Source organism: Lagenorhynchus albirostris, chromosome 1 (genome assembly GCF_949774975.1).
Source record: "Lagenorhynchus albirostris chromosome 1, mLagAlb1.1, whole genome shotgun sequence".
Lineage (NCBI taxonomy): Eukaryota > Metazoa > Chordata > Mammalia > Artiodactyla > Delphinidae > Lagenorhynchus > Lagenorhynchus albirostris.
In genome coordinates this window covers 23173598-23194554 of record NC_083095.1, presented here as the reverse complement: position 1 = coordinate 23194554, position 20957 = coordinate 23173598, and the positions used below count along the sequence as shown (strand labels likewise).

At 37.8% G+C, this 20957-nt stretch overlaps 1 protein-coding gene across 9 annotated transcripts in view; it reads left to right on the top strand.

The window, feature by feature from the left end:
• Positions 1 to 16044, top strand: part of NRXN3 (neurexin 3) — a 1617293-nt gene extending 1601249 nt beyond the window's left edge. For 5 of the 9 annotated variants that reach the window (XM_060166220.1, XM_060166212.1, XM_060166264.1 and 2 more), the window contains one exon: positions 15743 to 16044. In XM_060166220.1, the coding sequence (XP_060022203.1) occupies positions 15743 to 16044 (302 nt within the window). Of the gene's footprint in view, positions 1 to 15118 lie in introns of all 9 variants that reach the window. The other 4 variants (XM_060166202.1, XM_060166193.1, XM_060166229.1 and 1 more) reach the window with 3 other exon arrangements.
• Positions 16045 to 20957: the final 4913 nt, after the last annotated feature.

Sequence of the window (20957 nt, the reverse complement as noted above, 5' to 3'; positions counted from 1 at the left end):
CCTTACAATGAAGATGGATCTTAGGGGAAAAGAGGATGTTTTCAAGATATGGTGAATTTTATTGTAACATGTCATCAAGTTCAGCTATTTCTCGTGGACAGCGTAGAGAACTTAAGGGCCCTGCAGAGAGGAGGCAACAGGTAGAATGCCCAGCTGCTACCGCCAAAATAACACCAGCACAAATAAAATGATCAGAATTCTGGTCATAATGACAGATGAGCTTTTGTGGAAAACAGAAGCAAAATAAACCTTCTTGAATAATTTATTACTCTAAAAATACATTCATAACATGTCATGGTATGAATTCAGGAAAAAGATCCCACTACTGCTGGGTTCTGCTGTCAGTGGCTGTAGGGCCACAACAGGCAAACATAACCAAGTACATTTTCACTACCCTGATCACCAATCCTCCCACTGATAATTTGTTTGGTCCATTCCTTCCTATTGCCTGAAGACATGCATCAAAGTCTGGCAGCTGTAGGCCTGACTCTTCTGTTTATTTTATCTTTAGCTTTCACAACTGCAAAGGAAAGCCTGAGTTTTTAATAAACATCCCAGCACCAGTTTATGAGAGGGAGAATGAGTTAGATAGTGATGTGTTTTTTTCGGAAGGCTTTTTAAGCCAGCTATGGGTGAGAAGGTCCAATTTGCATTGGAACTGCTAGCTAGAATTCAGGGAAATCCCATCTGGTTTAGAGAAGAGTAAAAGAAAGTAAAACAGAATAGAGGATGCAATGCTTCAACAGTTAGTTTACAAACCATTTACTCAACACCTCACGTGGGAATAGCACCGTGCTTGGAGCTACGGAGGTCTGCAAGAGAGAAAAGTAGACTGGCCTCCCTTTGCGAGGTGTTTTCAGGCTATTAGAGGCATTGTTCCTTCACTAAACAGTGATTTCCTGAGCTCTTACCAAGTGTCCAGCACTGCTTCAAGTACAGTGGAGAATGAGACAAAGTCTCTGCTCTCATGGAGCTTATATTCCATAAATAAATGGGCATGAAACAGCTAGTAAATACTACACAGAGAATCATGAGGGGACGATCGGTTAGCGAGCAGGTTGTGTACTATGGAAGTCACGGAGGACCTCTCTGAGGAGTAAAATTGGAGGAGAGACCTGAACCGTCAGAAGGAACAAGCCAGGCAAGGAATAAGAAAAGGAGTGTTCTTGGAAGGGAAGCTAGAGAATATGGCCAAAGTCTGAGACATCGTGGGTCAGGGGCAGCTGCAGGAGATGAGATGGCAGTGGTAGGCAGCTAGCAGATCACAGGGGACTTTCACAGTGGGTCACGGTACAGAATTTGGGTTTGGAGAATTCTACCTTTGAGGATCTGAAGCAAGACAGTGACTTGATCTGTTTTATATAGTGTACTTTTTAAAGATCACTTTGACTTCATTATGGAGAATGGATTTTAGGGAGCCAGAAGTGGAGGTGGGGAGATCAATTGGGAGGCTATTGCAGAGTCCAGGCAAGGAATCATGGTGGCTTACTTTAGGACTTGGGTGATGGCAGTGGGAGAAAGTCAACGTGAGGAATTTGTTTCCAAAGTAGAGTACACAGAACTTCCTGGTACACTGGATATGTGGAGTTGAGTTGGGGCAGGGGCTCAAATATCATGACTAATTAGGGGCTTGTACACCTGGGTCAAACCCAAAAGATGGGAAACCTAGGAGAGGTACAAGTTTAGGAGGAGAGCAAAGCCCAAAGTTCTCTTTTAGCCATTTTGAATTTAAGGTGCCCCTTAGATACTGAAGTAGAAATGTTGAGTAGACAGTTGGATGTGGGAAATTGGAATCTGAGAGGAGGTTTGAACTGCAAATCATAGTCATATAGATGGCAGGTCTTTACAGCCAAGGGGCAGGATAGGATCACCCAGCCTAGGGCCATACCTGGGACCAGCCATGAAATGGAGAGAGAAAGGGTCAGAACAGGAAGAGGAAAGTTGGAAAAATCTTGGGCTATTCAAGCTAAAGGAAGAAAGTGTTTCAGACAGAGCTTTCATTTCTGACTGGCACACAGGTCATATTTATATGGATAAAATAAATCTTTTATATTACCTACTGTCTTGGACTTTAATAGAATTATAAGGACCTAATAGTTTGCAAATAATGAGCCATATGCATATATTGGTCCTAAAAACCCACAGAGAAGCAAGGTTAAGAAAAGGAGAGCAGTTCCTAAGTTCATGGCTTTAAGCTCTATTTACACTGCTCTTTCTCTTTGTTTTACTTCATGAAGATAGTCGATGAAGATAACTCTTGATTAAATAAATTAGTGCCAACAAGGATAACGTTTTTGAATCCCACCCACTTCACAAAGCAGAGATCCAAGTGCTGGAAGCTGCTCTATTTTTGTAGTTCAATTCAACAAATATGTACTGAAGACCTGTGGTGTCCCTGCTCTGTGTTAGATGGATTAAAAAACACAAAATAATTATAAAGATTCAGCTTGTGCATCAAGGAGTTTATAGTATCCTGAGTGAAGAAAGACTTCCTTATACCACTACCTGATTACCACTAAAACAAATAAAAATAAGAATATTAATTCCTGGAAATTTTTTAATGGAATTTTCCCTTTTGTGCATCTTAACCAGTATTAACTCTTTTGGCAGAAAAGAGCTAAAATACTACCTCGACCCTCCATTCCCTCATACCCTCATCTTACCCCACAGTTCTCATGCCTGTCGGGATATGTTTTCCAAGGGAATTTGTTGAGAGTTCCACCCTTGTCACCATCCTCTTTGGTCTCTTCAGTAGCACCAAGTAATGCTGAACTCATAGAATATAGCGAATAACATCTTCTTGTATTTGAATTGGATATTTCATAGTTTCCAAAGTAATTTTACTTAAATTTACATACATAGGTGAGCTGGAAGGATGAGTCGTCCTGATTTTATAAATGAGCAAACTGAGACTCCAGGGGTTGGGGTGAGGAGTGAGTGACTTGTCTCAAGTCATGTGGTTTGAGAGGATGGGCTCCTATGAAAACATATCTCAATATGACCTCTTCAGAGCTTAACTCTAACCCACAGAAGAGTGAAACAAAGTAACTGTAAAATTACATACATATATAACAAAACTTCACCACAAAAAGATGAACTAATCAAGCTTTAAGAACTTAGCACTATTGGAGGGGTAGGAACAGGGCTTAAAGAGAGGTAGTAATAGTGGCTACTCGGGTTAGGGTTTTTGAATGAGGTTATTATTTGTTTGGTGCTGAAGCAGGTGCTCCAAGCATCCCACTCAGTAGCACTGACCTCAATTGTCTGAGAGTCAGCCTTCTCTGAATATGAAACCCTCATAGCTGATGCTGTGGTCAGCTTTGAAGAAAATAGTAACAAACTATTTTTTGTGAAGAGCTCTTTATAATTTATAAACACTTTCAGATTCAAAATCTCAGTTGTATAAACTTACCCTTTGAGGTAGGTTAATTGACCAGCCATTATAATCACCATATTACACATGAAAAGACAAGCTCAGGGAGATGAACTGACTTTTTCAATGTCCTAACAAGCTAGCATAGTAGGTGGTACAACCGAGACTGGAACTTAGGTCTCCAGACTCTGAAGTTTCTATCCCATGTACTAGGTTTCAGGTACAAGGTGAGCCACTTTGGTGATGTAAGATTTTAATGCTTTTATGGAAGCTCTAAGCTAGTGTGGGGTTAAAAAAAAAGCAATTAATGATATTGATTTATTCATTCATTAGTTCATTCAATAAATGTTTGAGTGATTATTAGTATTCTGGTTGGTAGGAAAAATAAAGATAAAAAGATGCTATTCTTGTCCTAAAGTTCTGAGTGTAGCTGAAACTGAGAAGAAAACAAATTAAGTGCAGTGGAGTGTTGGAGCCAGTAATAATCTGTACAGGACGCAGTAGGTTCACAAAAAGGAATGGAGATTTGGGGACAGAATTACAGATACAAGTTAAGGGTTTCGTAAATACATAGGGAAAGAAGTCATTAATGTAAGGTCCTTCCATGTGTAAACATTCTATTCTACCAGGTTTGAAAATGCAATACTACCTTTTGTAATGTTTTATCCATTCTTATGAATCTTCTTAAGTATGAAAAGTTCCTCTCAATTGGGCAAGCAGATCACTGATACAGAAATACAGTTCTAAGTATTGGGCTTGATGGTGTTCTGTACTCTTTTCCATCTTGGAGGTTTAGTTTTTCTCTTTCTCCCTATTTACTGTAATTAGGTTTGGGAACAGATAGTACAAGAACTTACTTGGGACATTTTTGTTCAGCATTAAAAAGAAAATGTTAAATTTTTTATTTAGAGACAAATACCATGTTTGAAGCAGTCTTCACTCTTTCTCTGAGCATCACCCATATCTGAGGAAGAGGTTGTGAGAAGTCAGGGTAAACTCAGGGCTCATTTTGTAACACAAGTGACAGCCATCCTCACATTACTAGGATTTGACATCCAGGCATAGTGTCTCTGTTTTTTTTCTAAGCCAAACCATGATTCAGAACTGAGCCATTGATTCTCTCAGAAGAATCCCTCCCTTCATCCCACAGACGCATAACATATCAATCAATGAAAAGGATTTTGTGTATTTCATAGGAGGGACAGATGATGAAGAGATTAATCTCATATACCTGATGCAAAAATCGTGAAAATTCTCATTAAGTATTTGTTCTCCAGACTCCTTTTTAGCCTTCCCTGATTACAATTTTTTAAGTCTTTCCCTGGTGTTGTACTCTGATTCCCAAGAAGGTTGCCTCTTCCTTCCTCTTTCCAGTACTTTCAATGACAAATTTAAAATATTTAATGTTATGCAAAATAATTCATTTGGACCTTCCTCTTGAACCTCACCTGTGCACACTGAAGACAATGTCCTTATCAAGCCGGGCTCACTCTCCCAGAGAGGTGGGTTTGCACCTTGAGTTCCTTGAGTATTCTTCCAGCTTCTCAGGCACAACCCCAAGCAGTTTAGAAACATATTTCTTTGAAACGAGTGCACTTTCCACGATGCATTCTGAGTAATTCCATCTTATTGCATTTGATGTTCTTAAAAGTCTGATTTTGCATTTAGACAGGGTTATTTGGACATGGTGGGATAAAAATGGTCCCATCAAAATATGCTGTTTCAAGTCAAATTATTGTATTATTTGTTCTCAATGGCAAATATAACCCCAAAGCATTCTTAACACTCAGTAGAGGCATAGATACAGAACCGTGCAGTTATTGGTAATAAAAACCTAGTGTAGATATGTAATGAAAGATGAAAATGAAGTTGTGACCTGATTATGAGCTACTGGCAATATTATTTTCTATCTTATATTAGAAATCAAATGAGCTTTGTGTATATTAACTGATGGTCGACTTATAAAAATGTGTAGGCACTGATATAGTGTTGTGTTTGCTTCATTTGAAACTGTGGCTTCCATGGATTTAAAAAATACATATTTTATTTGCAAAGTGACAACCATAAATTTTGGTATGTTCAGTTGTTTAGCCAGTGATTTCCAGAAAGTAAGTGGTGTCCTACTTGTATGAGTTTTAAAACAGGCAATTTTGATATAGGTAAATTACTCAGCAGAAACCTTAGGAGACTCAAATTGCTGATGTATCTTCCTCAAAACACCTCTTATTTTCCAGGAGTATGTATACACGAGACATATCTTATTCTTTATAAGTGTCACACTTAGACCACTTATGTTTCCTACTTTAAAAAAATGCCTATGAAACAAAAAATAGCCCATGTGAATGTTATTAAAACTCACTGTGTCCTACAGAAGTAATTTGATGCCGTGTGAGGCAATCTGTACATTGATAGGGTCTTCTCATACAATAAAATTCAATGTTAAAAGTATAATTATTCAAAAAAATTAACTAAATGGCAACAAGGGTTTTTCTTTTCCTGTATTGTTGGGATTTTTTTCCTCCTCCTAAAACCTCCCAGCTGCCCTTTGTGAAGTTCCTAGAATAACAATTAACATTATAAAACCAGAGACTAAAAATCTTGGTACGGACTGACCCATGGGGACACATTACTATAATTATTTTAAAATAAAATAATAAAAGGGGCATCCCATAAGGGACAAAAGTCTGACTCATCCTCACAATTTATTCTGTTTGTCAAAGTCACCCCAAAAATTTCTTAGAAGTGGTTGGAATTGGCTCAGAACCAGGGGCTCTCAAGTGTCTTACCTTTGTGGTTCGCCTACCTGGGTTTCCCAGTCCTTGGTTGAACGTTAATGTTCTCACGGGGATAAAATATTTAATGTACTTCTTGTGATCTCTTCCAGTAGAGGCTGAGGCCACTTCTAACGCCTCCTTCCCCACGTCCCTTCCACAGTATCTTCACACACACAAACACAGTTTGTCTCTTTTTTCCTTTTCTCAAGGTTTAATCGAGCATTTTGTTTCCCACATGGTCTCTAAAAGACTGGCAGTTTCCCCCAGTGTCCTTCAAATAAGCTGCACTCATTTCCTGACTATCCTGTAGTTAGTTTACTGATGCTATGCCACTATGCTCTTGAGAGTGGAGGAGTGGAGGGGGTTTTGCCTCTATTACCTTAAAAAAGCTGTCCATTTATCAGGTACATTTAATTACCACAGTTGTCACCCATGTACCCTGTCAATTTGGCCAAGCCCAAGAACATGTGTATGGAGCAGTATTAATTATAACCCCTCTATGTCTTACAAAATTTACCTTCTGAGGCTATGAATGAATATGGGCTAAGTTTCCTAGAGCAGAACCCATGAACTCATGTGTATTTTTACCTCAATTCCTGCCACTACAGGCTCTACTTCAAGCCCCAACACACGTACACATATACATGCACATGCTTATAAGAATGTAATTGGCAAAAGGCCTTGGGATGACCTTTGCCCCTACTGGAAAGGCATGAAACTAAATCCAGTACCATTCTCCTACTCTCAAATTGGTTTTGTCTTGCTGACCTCTTCCCAACCCTAACTTGCTGGTCTGTTTTCCTATTTTCCCTAAATGCAACTTACTTTAAGCATGTATTAACTTGGTTAACATTCCTGCAGTTAAAGGATAATAGACAATTACCCATTTGTCAGTCTGAGCCTCTTTCTTCTCTCTCAAATGTCTACTTATGACGTACATCCAGACTGCACGCCCTTTTTATTTGTTTTTGAGAAGCAAAACCAAAAAAAAAAAAAACATTTTTAAAGAAAATGCAAAATTTCTTTTTAAAGAAAATGCAAAATTTGTTTTTAATGTTGGCTGCCAGCAAAAGGGGAATCAATAAGTCAGAAAATACAAAACAACAAAAAAAGTGTCCCCTGACTGCTCTGTCTGTGCCTCCTCAGCGTGTGCATCTGGTTGTTCATCTCTGAAAGTGTATGAAATACTCTTTTCTTTAAATTATTTTTCGTTCTTTGCTCCCTTCTTGTTTGGGAATTAAGTGCTTTTTGTATTATATATATCTATCTGTATATATATCAGTGTGTTTCTTTTTAATTGCTAGATCTTTATCTTTAGATTTGGTTTTATCCAAAACTATGACAAAAAAAAGTTATGAATTGTTTTCTGCAACTTTTCCCCACTCCCTCTTTAAATGTGGAACAACTTCAGCTGCAGAATCCCCACATCCACATCTTTCTAATAAACCCAGTCTCACTAGAATCACTTGCACCATGGGTGGCATGGGGAAGACAGGTGATGTCATTCAGAAAGTACCCTTTCTATATAAGGAAGTCATGAATGAGCCAGCCAGTGGGCTCCCTATACAGCTTTGTCTTTCGATTTGAAGATCTCCACCCCCTCCCCTAACTCTAGATGGGGCTGTGTGCCTGCCGATGAAGTTGTTCAACTTGAATGCATAAATCTAGTCTCCTTGTTTTTGCTTTTAACCTTTTGATCATTATTATAAGTATTACTATTATTATTTTATGTATTTTGGCTACTTTTAGTAGGGACAAAAGTTTAACTGTTTTTATTATTTAAAAATCTTTAATGAAACTGTAATGATTTTTGGAGTAATTGCATGTTGAAGTAGTTGCAGCTTAGGGTGTGTGAGATTGTCAGTGTTAGAGTTCTGTTCTTTATTTCTGTAGATGGGCATGTGTAGGCTCATTTGTTTTTGTATATTGCCCATCCCTTCCTTACAGCCAGAAGCTCTAATGCAGCTAGATCACTCCGTGCCGCCCTTACATGGACATGGCGACTCACTTACACATTTACTCCCATCATCTTCATCTCTTGTGTAGTACACTCATAGATATGACCCTACCCTTTCTGCATCTTTCCTTCCCATACCCCTCCTTTCTTCAGCATTGTTCAAACTTATGTGCTGTCATCCATCCCCTTCAATTAAAGAAAGTCTAAAACTTGTCAAAAAGACAAAAAAAATAAAATTAAATATATATCTGAGAACCTATAATAATGCAGAAATTCATTCAAAACGCTCGAGATTTTTTTAAAGGCAAATTATAAAATTAAACAGGTTTTTAAAAATTTTTTTTAAATCATTGCAATCAGAATAATTTCATATTCAAAACTGATGCCCTCCCAAGCCCCTCAAAGTAAGAAATTTGTTAAAGTGCAGATTTTTTTTTCTTTTCATGTTATGTGGTGTGGATGTATGTGTTGTTGCCTCCCTGTATCATCCTCTGTTGTAAATTATTATATTTGAAAAATTAGACATTTTGCTCAAAAGTTTTTAAAGAAATGACAACAAAGAAGCAAGTTACAAGAATGTGGCAATTCTATTTGTCCAAGAGCATTCTTACACAACTTTCTTTTGTAAATTTTTCTTTCATGCCAAAAAACATGCGGGCAATTTGTTGATGTAAGTTGACTATAAATTAATACAATACGCTTTTTTTAAGTTAAATTATTTTGTCTATATGGAAATGATTTCTTTATTTTTCCTAAAACAGCCTCTATTTTTTATTTGCTTTTACTTTTCTTTTCTGTCCTTATGTTGTGAATGCCTTGTTGATGTTATTTGCTCTCTTTCCCTCTAGTTTACTTTGAACCTGAAGTTGATTTTTTTTTCTACTATGTGATTTTGAAGACAACATTAAACATTTTATTTCATTTGTGTCTATTTGCTTAATTTTCACTGTTATATTTTGTGCTGAATTGCTTCTAATGATCAATGTGAATTCTACTCTTGGTAGAAGGGTGTGGGTAAATTGTTCCTACCATCCAAAGGAAGCCGGCCTCTTTGCCTGAACCAACTTTTAAAGCCTTGAAAGCAATGGTAGACTCTACAGTGGGATATGAAATTGGATACAACCTACAGGAGGCCTGTACTCCAGAAGAAAGTTAGTTGAGTTAACTGCAAATGTTATCAGTGGTAATACATCCTAATTTAACTCCTTAGAAAGCATTTGGGGAAATCAGTCCTTTATTTTATTTTCCTTCAGCAAAGGGGAAATAAGGTACTCTCAAGTGACTATGGTAGAGTTTGGTTATCCAGGATTAAACTATCACCATCACTACTACAAAATCACTTCTACTGAGAATAGAGAAAGCACCCCAGAGTTTAGAGTATTGTCCTATGATAATGATGCCTTCCAAAGTATAAAACTAACTACTGGTGAAAGCACACCCGCACACAGTAGGCACCCAAATCTCTCTCTCTCTTTCTCTTTTTCCTCTTCCATTTCTATTAATATTTGCCATTTCTCTCAAGGATTTAAACTGGTAAGCTTTAAAAGGATCCTAAGATTCTACCCACAAGAAACATGATGATTTTCACATCTAAAGTTTTATTTAGGAAACATCTCAGGTAGGTATTGCCATTTTGTATGACTCTACGGTGAGAACACTCCTTGACCTTAAAGGTATTTGGTCAGTGTTGCCTTATCACTTCAGGAAACAAAAGATCAGCAAGAAGTGCTGTATAATTTTTAAATAAAGAGATTACTTGCTTCACTTTAGTTTTAGGTATTAGTATTACTGTTAAAGAAATATCAGACTGAAGAGTGGATAAGGGATATGTTTCCAGCCCAGCAGCTTCAATGAATGCACTTTATCTGCCTCAGTTTATATGATTTTGTATTGTTTGACATGTTGGATGATATTTTAGGTTTAAAACTAAGAATCTCCTAAATGGACTATTTTATCTAATTGAATTGAAAGCTTTTATTTGTGTTGAGGATGCTACCCATAAGTCCATTTGATATAAGGCTTATCATTTATTTTAAATGCAAGCTCTTGGGCTTATTATAAATCATTCTTCAAACTCTGCATTTAAAATAGCCTTAATAATCTAGATCCTATATTATTATACCTCAGCATACGACTACTACATAAAAAAAGGTCAGAAAAAAGTCATCAATGATTTCAGTGTTTATAGGCCCAAAATATTAGTAGAAATGATACTAGATACTAGAATTTTGGAGTAGCAGTTTCTGTGCTAAATACTTAACATGCATTATAATTAACATTAACATGCATTATTATTATTCACATTGGTGGCTTGAGATAGGCTGTGTTATTATTCCCATTGTACAGAGATTTTAATAAATCTGACCAACTCATGGCTAGTAAGCCACAGAACTGTGATGCTAACCTGCCTCTGAGTGACTTCAGAGGCAAAGCTTTTAACCAATAGGCAGATGAAAAACTCCACTAGACATTCCTTCTTTTACAATGTATAATGACATCAAGGGACTATAGCTCATCTTACCTGGGTATATATTGAAAAAATAGAATCTGTAGCCTTTCAGACTCAAACCCATTTCAGATAAACTAGGGGAAAATGTCCTACCTGGAGATTTTCATCTCATTAAAATGCTCTTAAAAAGTTAAGCCCCTTTGAGATACTTGAGTTTTTCTGCTGTCTTCTCCCCAGGGACTGGCCATGCCTGTCTGTGACTGTTTTTTCTGAGGCTGGATGCAGAACAATTTCATGGTTCCAAGCTTCCAGATATTGATGTGTTGCAAGTACACACTTCCGTGGCACCAAATAACTAAATGAATATCATTCAATAACTAATTTTGTGGGGAAAAAGATGATTTCTCCCCATTGTATGTTAGTTTCCCAGCAGAGAATGAGAAAAATGCAAATAAGAGATGAGGTAAAGAACCTAAATATAGATAAAAGAAATTCAAGGAATCGGAGCACGGTGTCCTCTCCCAGAGTCTCACTCTTCAGTGTCATTGTTTTTCGTATTTTTGTGACTTCCTCCACTCAGATATCTCCAGAGAGGCAAAGGTTGGAGCCATATTGAAACTCTATGCTGCTTTTCTTGCTTTTTCATATGACCCACCACACCACCATCACCTACAGCATTCTCACAGTTCAGAAGAGTTCTATTAAATTTTTAATATACTGTCTTTTTTGATGGCAGAGAGCCCCTTTTGCTGAATATCAGCCCTAGACACATGAATTATATATCTATAAATACACTCATAAAACAAAAAAGCAGGGCAGCCTTCAGGGCTAAAATAGACCTCTTATATCCCTAGTGATCTCTCTGGTTTAAAGAAAAGCACAACCCTGTCAAAAAAGGGTATATATTCCTGATTTAAAATGCTAACTTTAAGGAATATGGATAGTTCTTATTCCAAACCAAAGAAAAATTCTGGGGATGGAATAGGAAATTAGAGTTGTGATGGATTACAGGTTTTGTATTACTCTGCCTGCAACCCCTTATGACTTTAAGCTTGTTGCTTCTATGAATACTTTCATAAGCATAGACATCTGGTAGATCACTGATTTCACGGTCTTCGGGCAGTGAAAAAAAAATTATCAGCTGCTCCAACATTTCTGAGGAAACTCACTTTAGATTAATACAAATAAACATGAAATCTTAAATAGCCTTCTGCAATCTAAGTCATTTCTAGTAAGGATCTAATGGTGGGAGAAACACATCCTTCACCTCCTTATCTCAAATGATGTGTGCCCTTGGACCTCCTAGGACACTAGAATCATCTTAAATCTTAACTATGGAATTTGATATCAAAATGGACTATGCACCCCAACTCACATACTTGTCCCAGGCATCTTCCATGTTTATAGTTACCCAAAAATTTCCCCCTACTTTCACTTTAATTCCCCTTTGTAATACCAACTCCTACATCCCAGTGGACTCCCTTTTAAATTAAAGACATTTTTCCAATTCCTTGAGATGCCAGGAGAGGGGAGCTATGAAAGTTCCTATGATTTCATTGATTAAATACTACCAGGATTTGGGCTCAAATGTCCCTGACAGGGGCATCATTTATCATTTTTATCACTGCTACTAGGATTAATAACAAAATGACAAAGAAATTGAAGATTAGCAGTTTTAACAGATTCTGTTATTTAAACTCTGCAACAGCATACCCATCATTTTAGTTTGGAAATAAGCTCTTACCATTTCACTTAAAGGCTCACCAACCTTTTAGAAGCTCTTTGTAAATTAGTGAGCTTCAAGACCCTCTTTTCATCCCCTTATCAAAAGGATGATTTTCACTTTTTTTTTTTTTTTCTGCTCCAAGAGAGATACTCAATTAGGGTGTTGAATGAGAAGCGAATAGCAAAGGAAAGTGGAAGTGATTCAACTGCAGAATGAGCAGTTTGTAGACTTTGTAGAGTTTTAACAACAAAGACACAGTGGAAGCTTTAGCTGGGATTAAAAAGACAAGGGGGTTAAAAAAAAAAAGGCAAATGTAAGACTCCAGTTGGGTGTCATAGATGGTACACTAAAATTGCAAATGAATGCCACTCTGTAATCATGAAGACAGTGATATTAATCTCACTTAAAGGGACACTAGCATCCTACTTAACAATTTGCCTTTATATTTAATTATTTGTTTCAGGACTTTGCCTCCCAACAAATCCGTCATTCCTTGTCCTTTATCCCACTTTACTCTCCACTTAATAAACAATGGATTGATTTTTATCCTTGCCCTAAAAAGCAAATGACTCTCGGTATTTGTTCCAGAAAAGAACACCCATTCTAGGTGAGATGGGTACAAAAACCCTGTCTTGTTCTCTAAAGGAAAGTAAAGTCATCCCTGAGCGATCCCTAGGGAACCTTTAACAGACTGCATGAGGCTTCACTCCTCTCTCCTCACTGCTCTTTTCTTACTCAGACACTGCCTTCTTCCACATATCATCTTAAATATAACACTCAGGGCCTCCCTACCGGAAGAATAAGAAGAAAAGGTAACTCAGGGTTAGTTTTAGGACTGGCTTACCTTTAGGGACCTGTGTTCCAAATCCCATTTATAAAAATTAGCAAAAGTATGTAAATTATGCATTAACTAAGTTGCAAGATATATGAATTACATATCTTCACAATGTAAAAAAAATAGGCATGCTTGTCCAGGAAAGCAAGTCTGAAGCTTTGTCAAATCTGCAAAAATCGGTTTGCTCAATAATTTCAAACTCTGAGCACTAGAAGAGAAGCTTGGGGCTTAAAGCACAGACTAAAATATCATCTTGAGATTCTCAGAAAGATTCTTGTTTTATTTCCCCACATGTGCTAACATCATCAGGTAGGCCGGGGATGACTGTACTGTGCTCTCTTGTCCCTTCCCCTTCCTTAAGATACACATTACGTACATCGTTGCCACGCTCCCCAACTCAGTTTCTCTCTGCAGAGAATAAAAGCTTCTGATGTGGTGCAAGCATTTCTTCTCTGGTGCTCTGAAGGTGTGCAGTAGCTTTCTTTTCAGGAGGCTTTTTCTTAGCACACCTGAAACCTGGACAGTTTAGATGCAGCAGGTCAGAAAGAAGACTTCAACCCTAATATCGTATTATCATCTCAACTGTCTGACTAACTGGGTTAGGGACATATCATGCCATCCCTGCTAGAGGATTTTTAAAAACAATAGTTGGAATATTTTTAAAATAAATTTAATGAAGGGACATGAACTGTGACTTCTTGATTCTTTCTCTGTTTGAAAATAACACTGTAAAGAAACACAGGAGAGACTGAAGACTTATTATCTTGCTTACATACATGAATAATAAGCTTGGCCCTACAATTAGGTGAGTAACACCCACCACAGAATATTTGTGGTGACCATAATTTGCAGGGCACTATGATTTAGTGAACTATTCTGAACTTCCTTTCCTGACCTAGTCCTCATATGTTTATAAGTGCAATAACTAGGGTCTGTGGGTAAACCGAGAAATATCTGCCATTCTAAGAAATAAAAGGAATCCAAATTGGAAAAAGGAATCACTGATTTTAAAAACTACTTTGCTGTCTCTACATTTCTGAATCTAAAAGTGAGTTTCCAGTAAGTCATGGATATGTAGGCTGGGTATTCTTAAAATCTAGTGTCTGCTCAGTATATATTACATATAGCATAAAAGCACTATATAAATATAATACTAGACCAATGCAAAACAAGTTGTTGTTTTATAGTCAGGGGAATTTCTGGAAAAGCATAATCAAGATGGGCTTGTTAGATGAACATTTTCAACCTACTGTTGAAACCTACTGTTAGCATATAGTAAATGAAGACTGCACGTGATAAATGTGAAATAAAAGGTAGTAACTTAAAATACTAAAGATGAGCTCTTTTATATTCCTTAATCTTGATCTCAGTGACATGGAAAATATGTCATTCTCATCCTAATGGGAGCAAATAAGTAGAAACCCAAGAAAAAAATAAGGAAATGCTATGGCTCACAGATTAATCACATGCATATGTGCATGTACGTACACACACACACACACACACACACACACACACACAAACACATAATTTTCATGGTCAGTATTTGCAACAGTATAGGTGAAGGTCATTATCCCATAAGCAGATCCTGGAAAAAGCCTATTTGAATTCTATCTAAATAATTACTTGAGAGTATCTTTAAAAATCTAAGCCCCCCGGAGCAGCTGGGCCCGTGAGCCATGAGCGCTGAGCCTGCGTGTCCGGAGCCTGTGCTCCGCAACGGGAGAGGCCACAACAGTGAGAGGCCCGCATACCACAAAAAAAAAAAATCTAAGCCCCCAATCTAAGGATTTCAGGTTTTGATGGCAAGAGGCATATAATGGGCTAGAAGTATAGCCCAATAATCAGCCTAGAAGTAGAGAGGATCCGTATGTGGATCCAAGTCATTTTATTATAATTTCTGAGGTGTAACCTATGAACTATACATGCATTCATTGAGTGTGGCTGTGAATTGTTTTTCTACAAATATACTAATTCTGTTTTTCTTTTTCTTTTCAATCCCAGGAGGTGAATTAGTTATCCCTCTTCTTGTAGAAGACCCTTTAGCTACCCCTCCTATTGCTACTCGTGCACCTTCCATTACACTCCCCCCTACCTTTCGCCCCCTCCTCACCATTATTGAGACCACCAAAGATTCCCTGTCCATGACCTCTGAGGCGGGGTTACCTTGCTTGTCGGACCAAGGCAGCGATGGTTGTGATGATGATGGCTTGGTGATATCTGGGTATGGCTCAGGGGAAACCTTTGACTCTAACCTGCCCCCTACTGATGATGAAGATTTTTACACCACCTTCTCCTTGGTAACAGATAAGAGTCTTTCCACTTCAATCTTCGAAGGTGGCTACAAAGCACATGCGCCCAAGTGGGAATCCAAGGACTTTAGACCTAACAAAGTCTCCGAAACTAGTAGGACTACTACCACATCTTTGTCCCCTGAGCTGATCCGCTTCACAGCTTCCTCCTCGTCTGGGATGGTGCCCAAATTGCCAGCTGGCAAAATGAATAACCGTGATCTCAAACCCCAGCCTGATATAGTCTTGCTTCCGTTGCCCACTGCCTATGAGCTAGACAGCACCAAACTGAAGAGCCCACTAATTACTTCCCCCATGTTCCGTAATGTGCCCACAGCAAACCCCACGGAGCCGGGAGTCAGACGGGTTCCGGGGGCCTCAGAGGTGATCCGGGAGTCGAGCAGTACAACAGGGATGGTCGTCGGCATTGTGGCTGCTGCCGCCCTCTGCATCTTGATCCTCCTGTATGCCATGTACAAGTACAGGAACAGGGACGAGGGGTCCTATCAAGTGGACGAGACGCGGAACTACATCAGCAACTCGGCGCAGAGCAATGGCACGCTCCTCAAGGAGAAGCAGCAGAGCTCGAAGAGCGGCCACAAGAAACAGAAAAACAAGGACAAAGAGTATTATGTGTAAACACGACACCGCTAACGCTACGCGAATTTAAAACACAGGATTATTTCTATATAAATATATAAATACTTGGAAAATGAGATTTCACAGATGTCAGAACTGTTCTAACTATGAGATGGGGTATACCATGACTATGGTGGGGAAAATCATTTTTAAAAGAACACACACAAAGATGTACCTACCTATAAGATTTCAGCCATGGCTGCTTTGATTCAGTCACTGCTCGGAGACAGTTCTTTCTGCCCTGCTGTGTCGTAAAGCACACACTCTGCCCTTTGGAGCGAGCAGATGGCTCCCCCCCCACTTTCGTGGACTTGGAAGCTTCCTTCTCTTTAGGACCTTTCATCCAAGGTAGAAGACTTCATGGCTTACTTGTTCCATAACTCCAAGTGAGTCTGTAATAATGTTTGTGAAGCTTGACTGTAATAATGTTTTTTTTTTTTGGTTTAATTATGTAAAAAACGAAAACAAAAAAAAAAAAGAAAAGAAAAAGTTAAAAACAGAAACAAAAAAAACCCCACCCTTATCTGGGTCTGGCCAGTGTGTGCGTAACTTTTCAAGATCTGAGGGGAAAAAATGGCTTTTGGGTATTTGTTTAATTTTTGAGACTAACTGGACATAAGTTAAGAAGAAGAAAAAAAAATCTCAGAAAACAGAAGAGAGACTATTGCCATATGAACTCAAAAGCTACCATGGTGTCCACTCTACATATCAGGTTGTGGCGTTTCTAGAATCTGTTGTCTATTTCCTATGCGATGCTTTGCTGAACACATAGCAAAATCATGGGATGGATGATAATATTGATTTGAAAAGCTGGTTCCTCAGGATCGAATTCCAGAATTTGCCACCCAAACCCTGAACAGATGGGGTTAGGGCTGGTTTTATCAGAGCTATTGGCTTTACTTAACAATATTGTTCCTGTCCATGAGCCCAGCCAAATTGTGGTAAAGGAGAAAGCCCCTTTCTCCTCTAAAACAGAGCCTTTCCTAGGGAAGGGGAACGGGGGTGGGCTGGATCTGTGACTGATCGAAATGCATGCAAATATAAAAGAAAAGACAATACAAGAAGTCTGTTAAAGAATCAAAACAGACAATAGGTGAGTTCAACTTGTGATGGAACCACAAAAGGTCACACAAGCCAAACATGGCATGACGGAGTGCAGAATTCATAGTTCTTTCCCCGCCCCCAACATGATAATGTTTTTCCTAGTGATTTAATTTTGCAGCCTGACATTTATGGATAACTCTGTCCTTCCATTTGCTCACGTCTCCCTTCACCCATCTTTTCTAAAAATAATAAATGAATAAAGCTGCTGTGACACACAAAAAATGGAATTTAATAGTATAATATATATAAATAAATATATATACAGATATATTTATCATGGTATGTTTGATGGGATGACTGAAACAGGAAAACTGTTAAAATCTTGAAGTGGAATGAGAATGTTGTTTTAAAAGAAAATAACAAAACGACAAAAAAGTAAACCTTAAAATGTGAAGTGTGAGTTTAATTTTGTCACAGTTAACTGTGTCAAAGAGAATAAAAAATCTTCTCAGATTTTGTTTACATATTTTATTACATTTTTGCTGGTATAATTCCTTAGCCACCTGTGTACATACTGCTTTGAGAACTGTTCTTTCCTTTCTATTTGTTTATTTCAGTTTGTTTGGTTTATGTTCCAGTTGTCTTTCTTTATGAAAAGAGGAAATGATGTACAGAAAAACAATAAACTTGTTGTGTGGCCATACCTATCCCAAAAGCAAGAGACAAAGCAAGACAAATATTCACACAAAAATGAAATGTGTTCTCTGGAGGGTCAGATACATACAGTTTCTTTTGTACAGATGAAAATCAATCAGCTGTTTAGATTTAGAAATCTACTCTTGCTGGTTTTTGTAAGTTGCATGAATATTTGACTTTGAAAAAGTATCTTAAAGACGTGGGGCAAACGCAATCTAAACAATGGTAGCCTTTACTAATATGTATGGAAAGAGGTGTTCTTCATTACCTGATATTTCAATGTGTTAAGAGTTTTGGATTATTTTGTTGTCATTGAAAAAGACAGGATTATAAAGAGATATCAAAGCACGATTTAGATAACCTAAATGGCCCAACCTATATGAAGTTGATTATATCTCGATGTCTGTAAAAGATTGCTGTTCTTGGAGTCTTGAGGTCTTGTGAACTGATTTCCTGCTTTCTTTCTTTACATTTTTTATTTGAGTAAAAATACATTTATTATATTCCTTTTAGTGTAAGTTTCTATTTGGACAATTTTATGGGAACATGTGCATTCTGTACGTGAGCTTCTATCATATTGCTGTTGTTTTATGAACAGACTCTTAAGGAATTTATTTTATGATGTTGTGAAGTTACTGCTTTTTCTTTTTCCTTTTCTCTTTTATTTCACATTTGCATTTTAGTTCAAGGATATGCTTAGCAATAAAATGTTCTTCCCAAAAGCTTGTATGATGATGTATTTTTATTTTCCAAACATTTGGTAAAAGACCTTGTACTGGGGCTAAATATGTCATGTCGAATTAAAAGCCAAGTAATCTAGGACCATGTTCATGTGAAATAAAATATTATAACCAGTTACTAATACTTATATAAGCTTATCAAAAGTGACATATTTGGGGGCTAAACAATTATTGTCTGTCAACTGAGGCATTATTATTTAGACTGCTATGATAAAGTAACTGGGAGAAAACACTTTTCTGAACAGGTAAGATGACAGAAGCATTGTATTCTGGAAAAAATATTGTTAGATATTATTTTTTTTAAATGTTTGGCAACGTTTAAGTATTTGCTGTAAGTTAACAAACTTACAGAACCATGTTCATGTTTGAAACCCTGCAAAGCTTTAAAGGCATTCTTTCCAAGCGTCCCGCCATACTGAAATTTTTTAGAAAAGTACTAAATCCAAAGTCAAAATTTAAATGAGTGCTCAAATTTTAAAAGCTGCTTTCTAGATTTTCAGATTACAGAATTCTGCTAGCATTCATTATAGCTGGAACCTGTCTCATATCTCAGGTGTCCTTGATATGCTGGTTCCTTAAGCACATGCTTACTTTGCCAACTGGATAATCCATCATGATACTCTACATTTTTCACCATGATCTAGAAATGTGGGTTAACTGAACACCTGTACTCTAGCCATATATTGGTTACCAATTTTTAAAGAGTTAGAATTAAAAGCAAATATAATTAACCCTGTTCCTTCAGATTTCACTGGTGGAATGGTTATGCTATTAACTATCATGGAAATGGAAAAAAAATAAGCCTCAATGATGTCAAACTATGGAAAGTTCCCCTTTTGATTCCTGCCTCAGATAATTTACATGAAGCAATCATTTATCAATGCCTATGATATGCCAGATGCTATGTTACGTGTTTTGGTTTATGTAGTCGGTTTAATCCCTGAGTGGTAGATAGCATTTTCCTCATCTTAAAGATGAGGAAACAAAGACATGACGAGCTTAAGGACAACTTGGCTAGTACATTTCTAATCATGTTGAAAGTCAGGGGGGCTTCCCTGGTGGCGCAGTGGTTGAGAGTCCGCCTGCCGATGCAGGGGACACGGGTTCGTGCCCCGGACCGGGAAAATCCCACATGCCGTGGAGCGGCTGGACCCGTGAGCCATGGCCGCTGAGCCTGCGCGTCTGGAGCCTGTGCTCCGCAACGGGAGAGGCCACAACAGTGAAAGGCCCGCGTACCGGGAAAAAAAAAAAAGTCAGGCCTTGCTGACCTGGAGGTAAGTGGGATGTCGTGAAAAGGGTACAGGCACTGAGGCCAGACACAGCTGAGTTGGAACCCCAGCTGGACTATTCACTGTGTATGGGCAATTTCACTATGTCTCTGAGATTTGACTTCCTCATCTGAAAAATGTGACACCTCAGTGACCTTGCCTAACAATATAGTTTGGGTAAAAAAAATTGAAATAATGTGTTTTGTGATTGTAAAAAAAATTGAAATAATGTGTTTTGTGATTGTTACAGAGTAGGGACTCAACAAGGTTAGTCTCCATCACTTGAGTTCTGTACTAGTCATTTACAATAGCTGCCTTGTAGAATTGCAAATTCTACAATAAATTCTATAATAAAAAGATTTATTTAGTAATTGTTCAAGGAATGTTGCCAAGTCATGACTTGGGTTTACTAGCTAATTGATAGCAAATCAATTTATCAATTGATAATTGATAAAACTAGTATTTTAATCATATACTTTGATTGAGGGCATGACTGCAACTAGTAAACATGTGTCATTGACAACTGGTAGCATGAATCTGTCTGACAGCATATTTTAAGCAAGTGACCAAAAGTTAGGGTAAGTAAAGAAGGTGCAAATTTCAGAAAATGTTCAACTTCCAGAGAAATTCTGAGACGATGGTTAATGTGGTAGATTCATCAGGATCTAAGTGGTGTGTGCTCAGATACTTTGGTTAGTGTCCATGAGCAGAAATAATTTATTATCTCCATGAGGGAGTATTGAGACGGTACCGTCCCTTTCCAGTGTGTTTAACTTTGGCCACAGGCTTTGGAATCAGAAAAGCTTAGTTCAAATCTTGGCTCTGAATCCTGGGTCTGTCCTTTACCAGCTGTGAAACCTTGAGTAAAGTGTGCAGTGACTCTAACTTCATCCATGAAACTGGAATGATATGGCCTCCTCTTAGTGCTATTCTATAATTAAATGAGCTAGTGTGTATACAAGTTATAAGCACAGTGGCTGGCCAATAGCCCTCAAACAGTGATGCCTAAATTGTCTTATTAATCATCTGTTATTATCCTAGAAGAAAAGTAATACAAAATTCTTTCTTAACGTCTACAGAAGATACATATAGGAGAGCCCCAGAACAATCATATGACTTCTGTAACCTGACATCATAATTGTTTTTATTCCTCTTACAGTTGAAA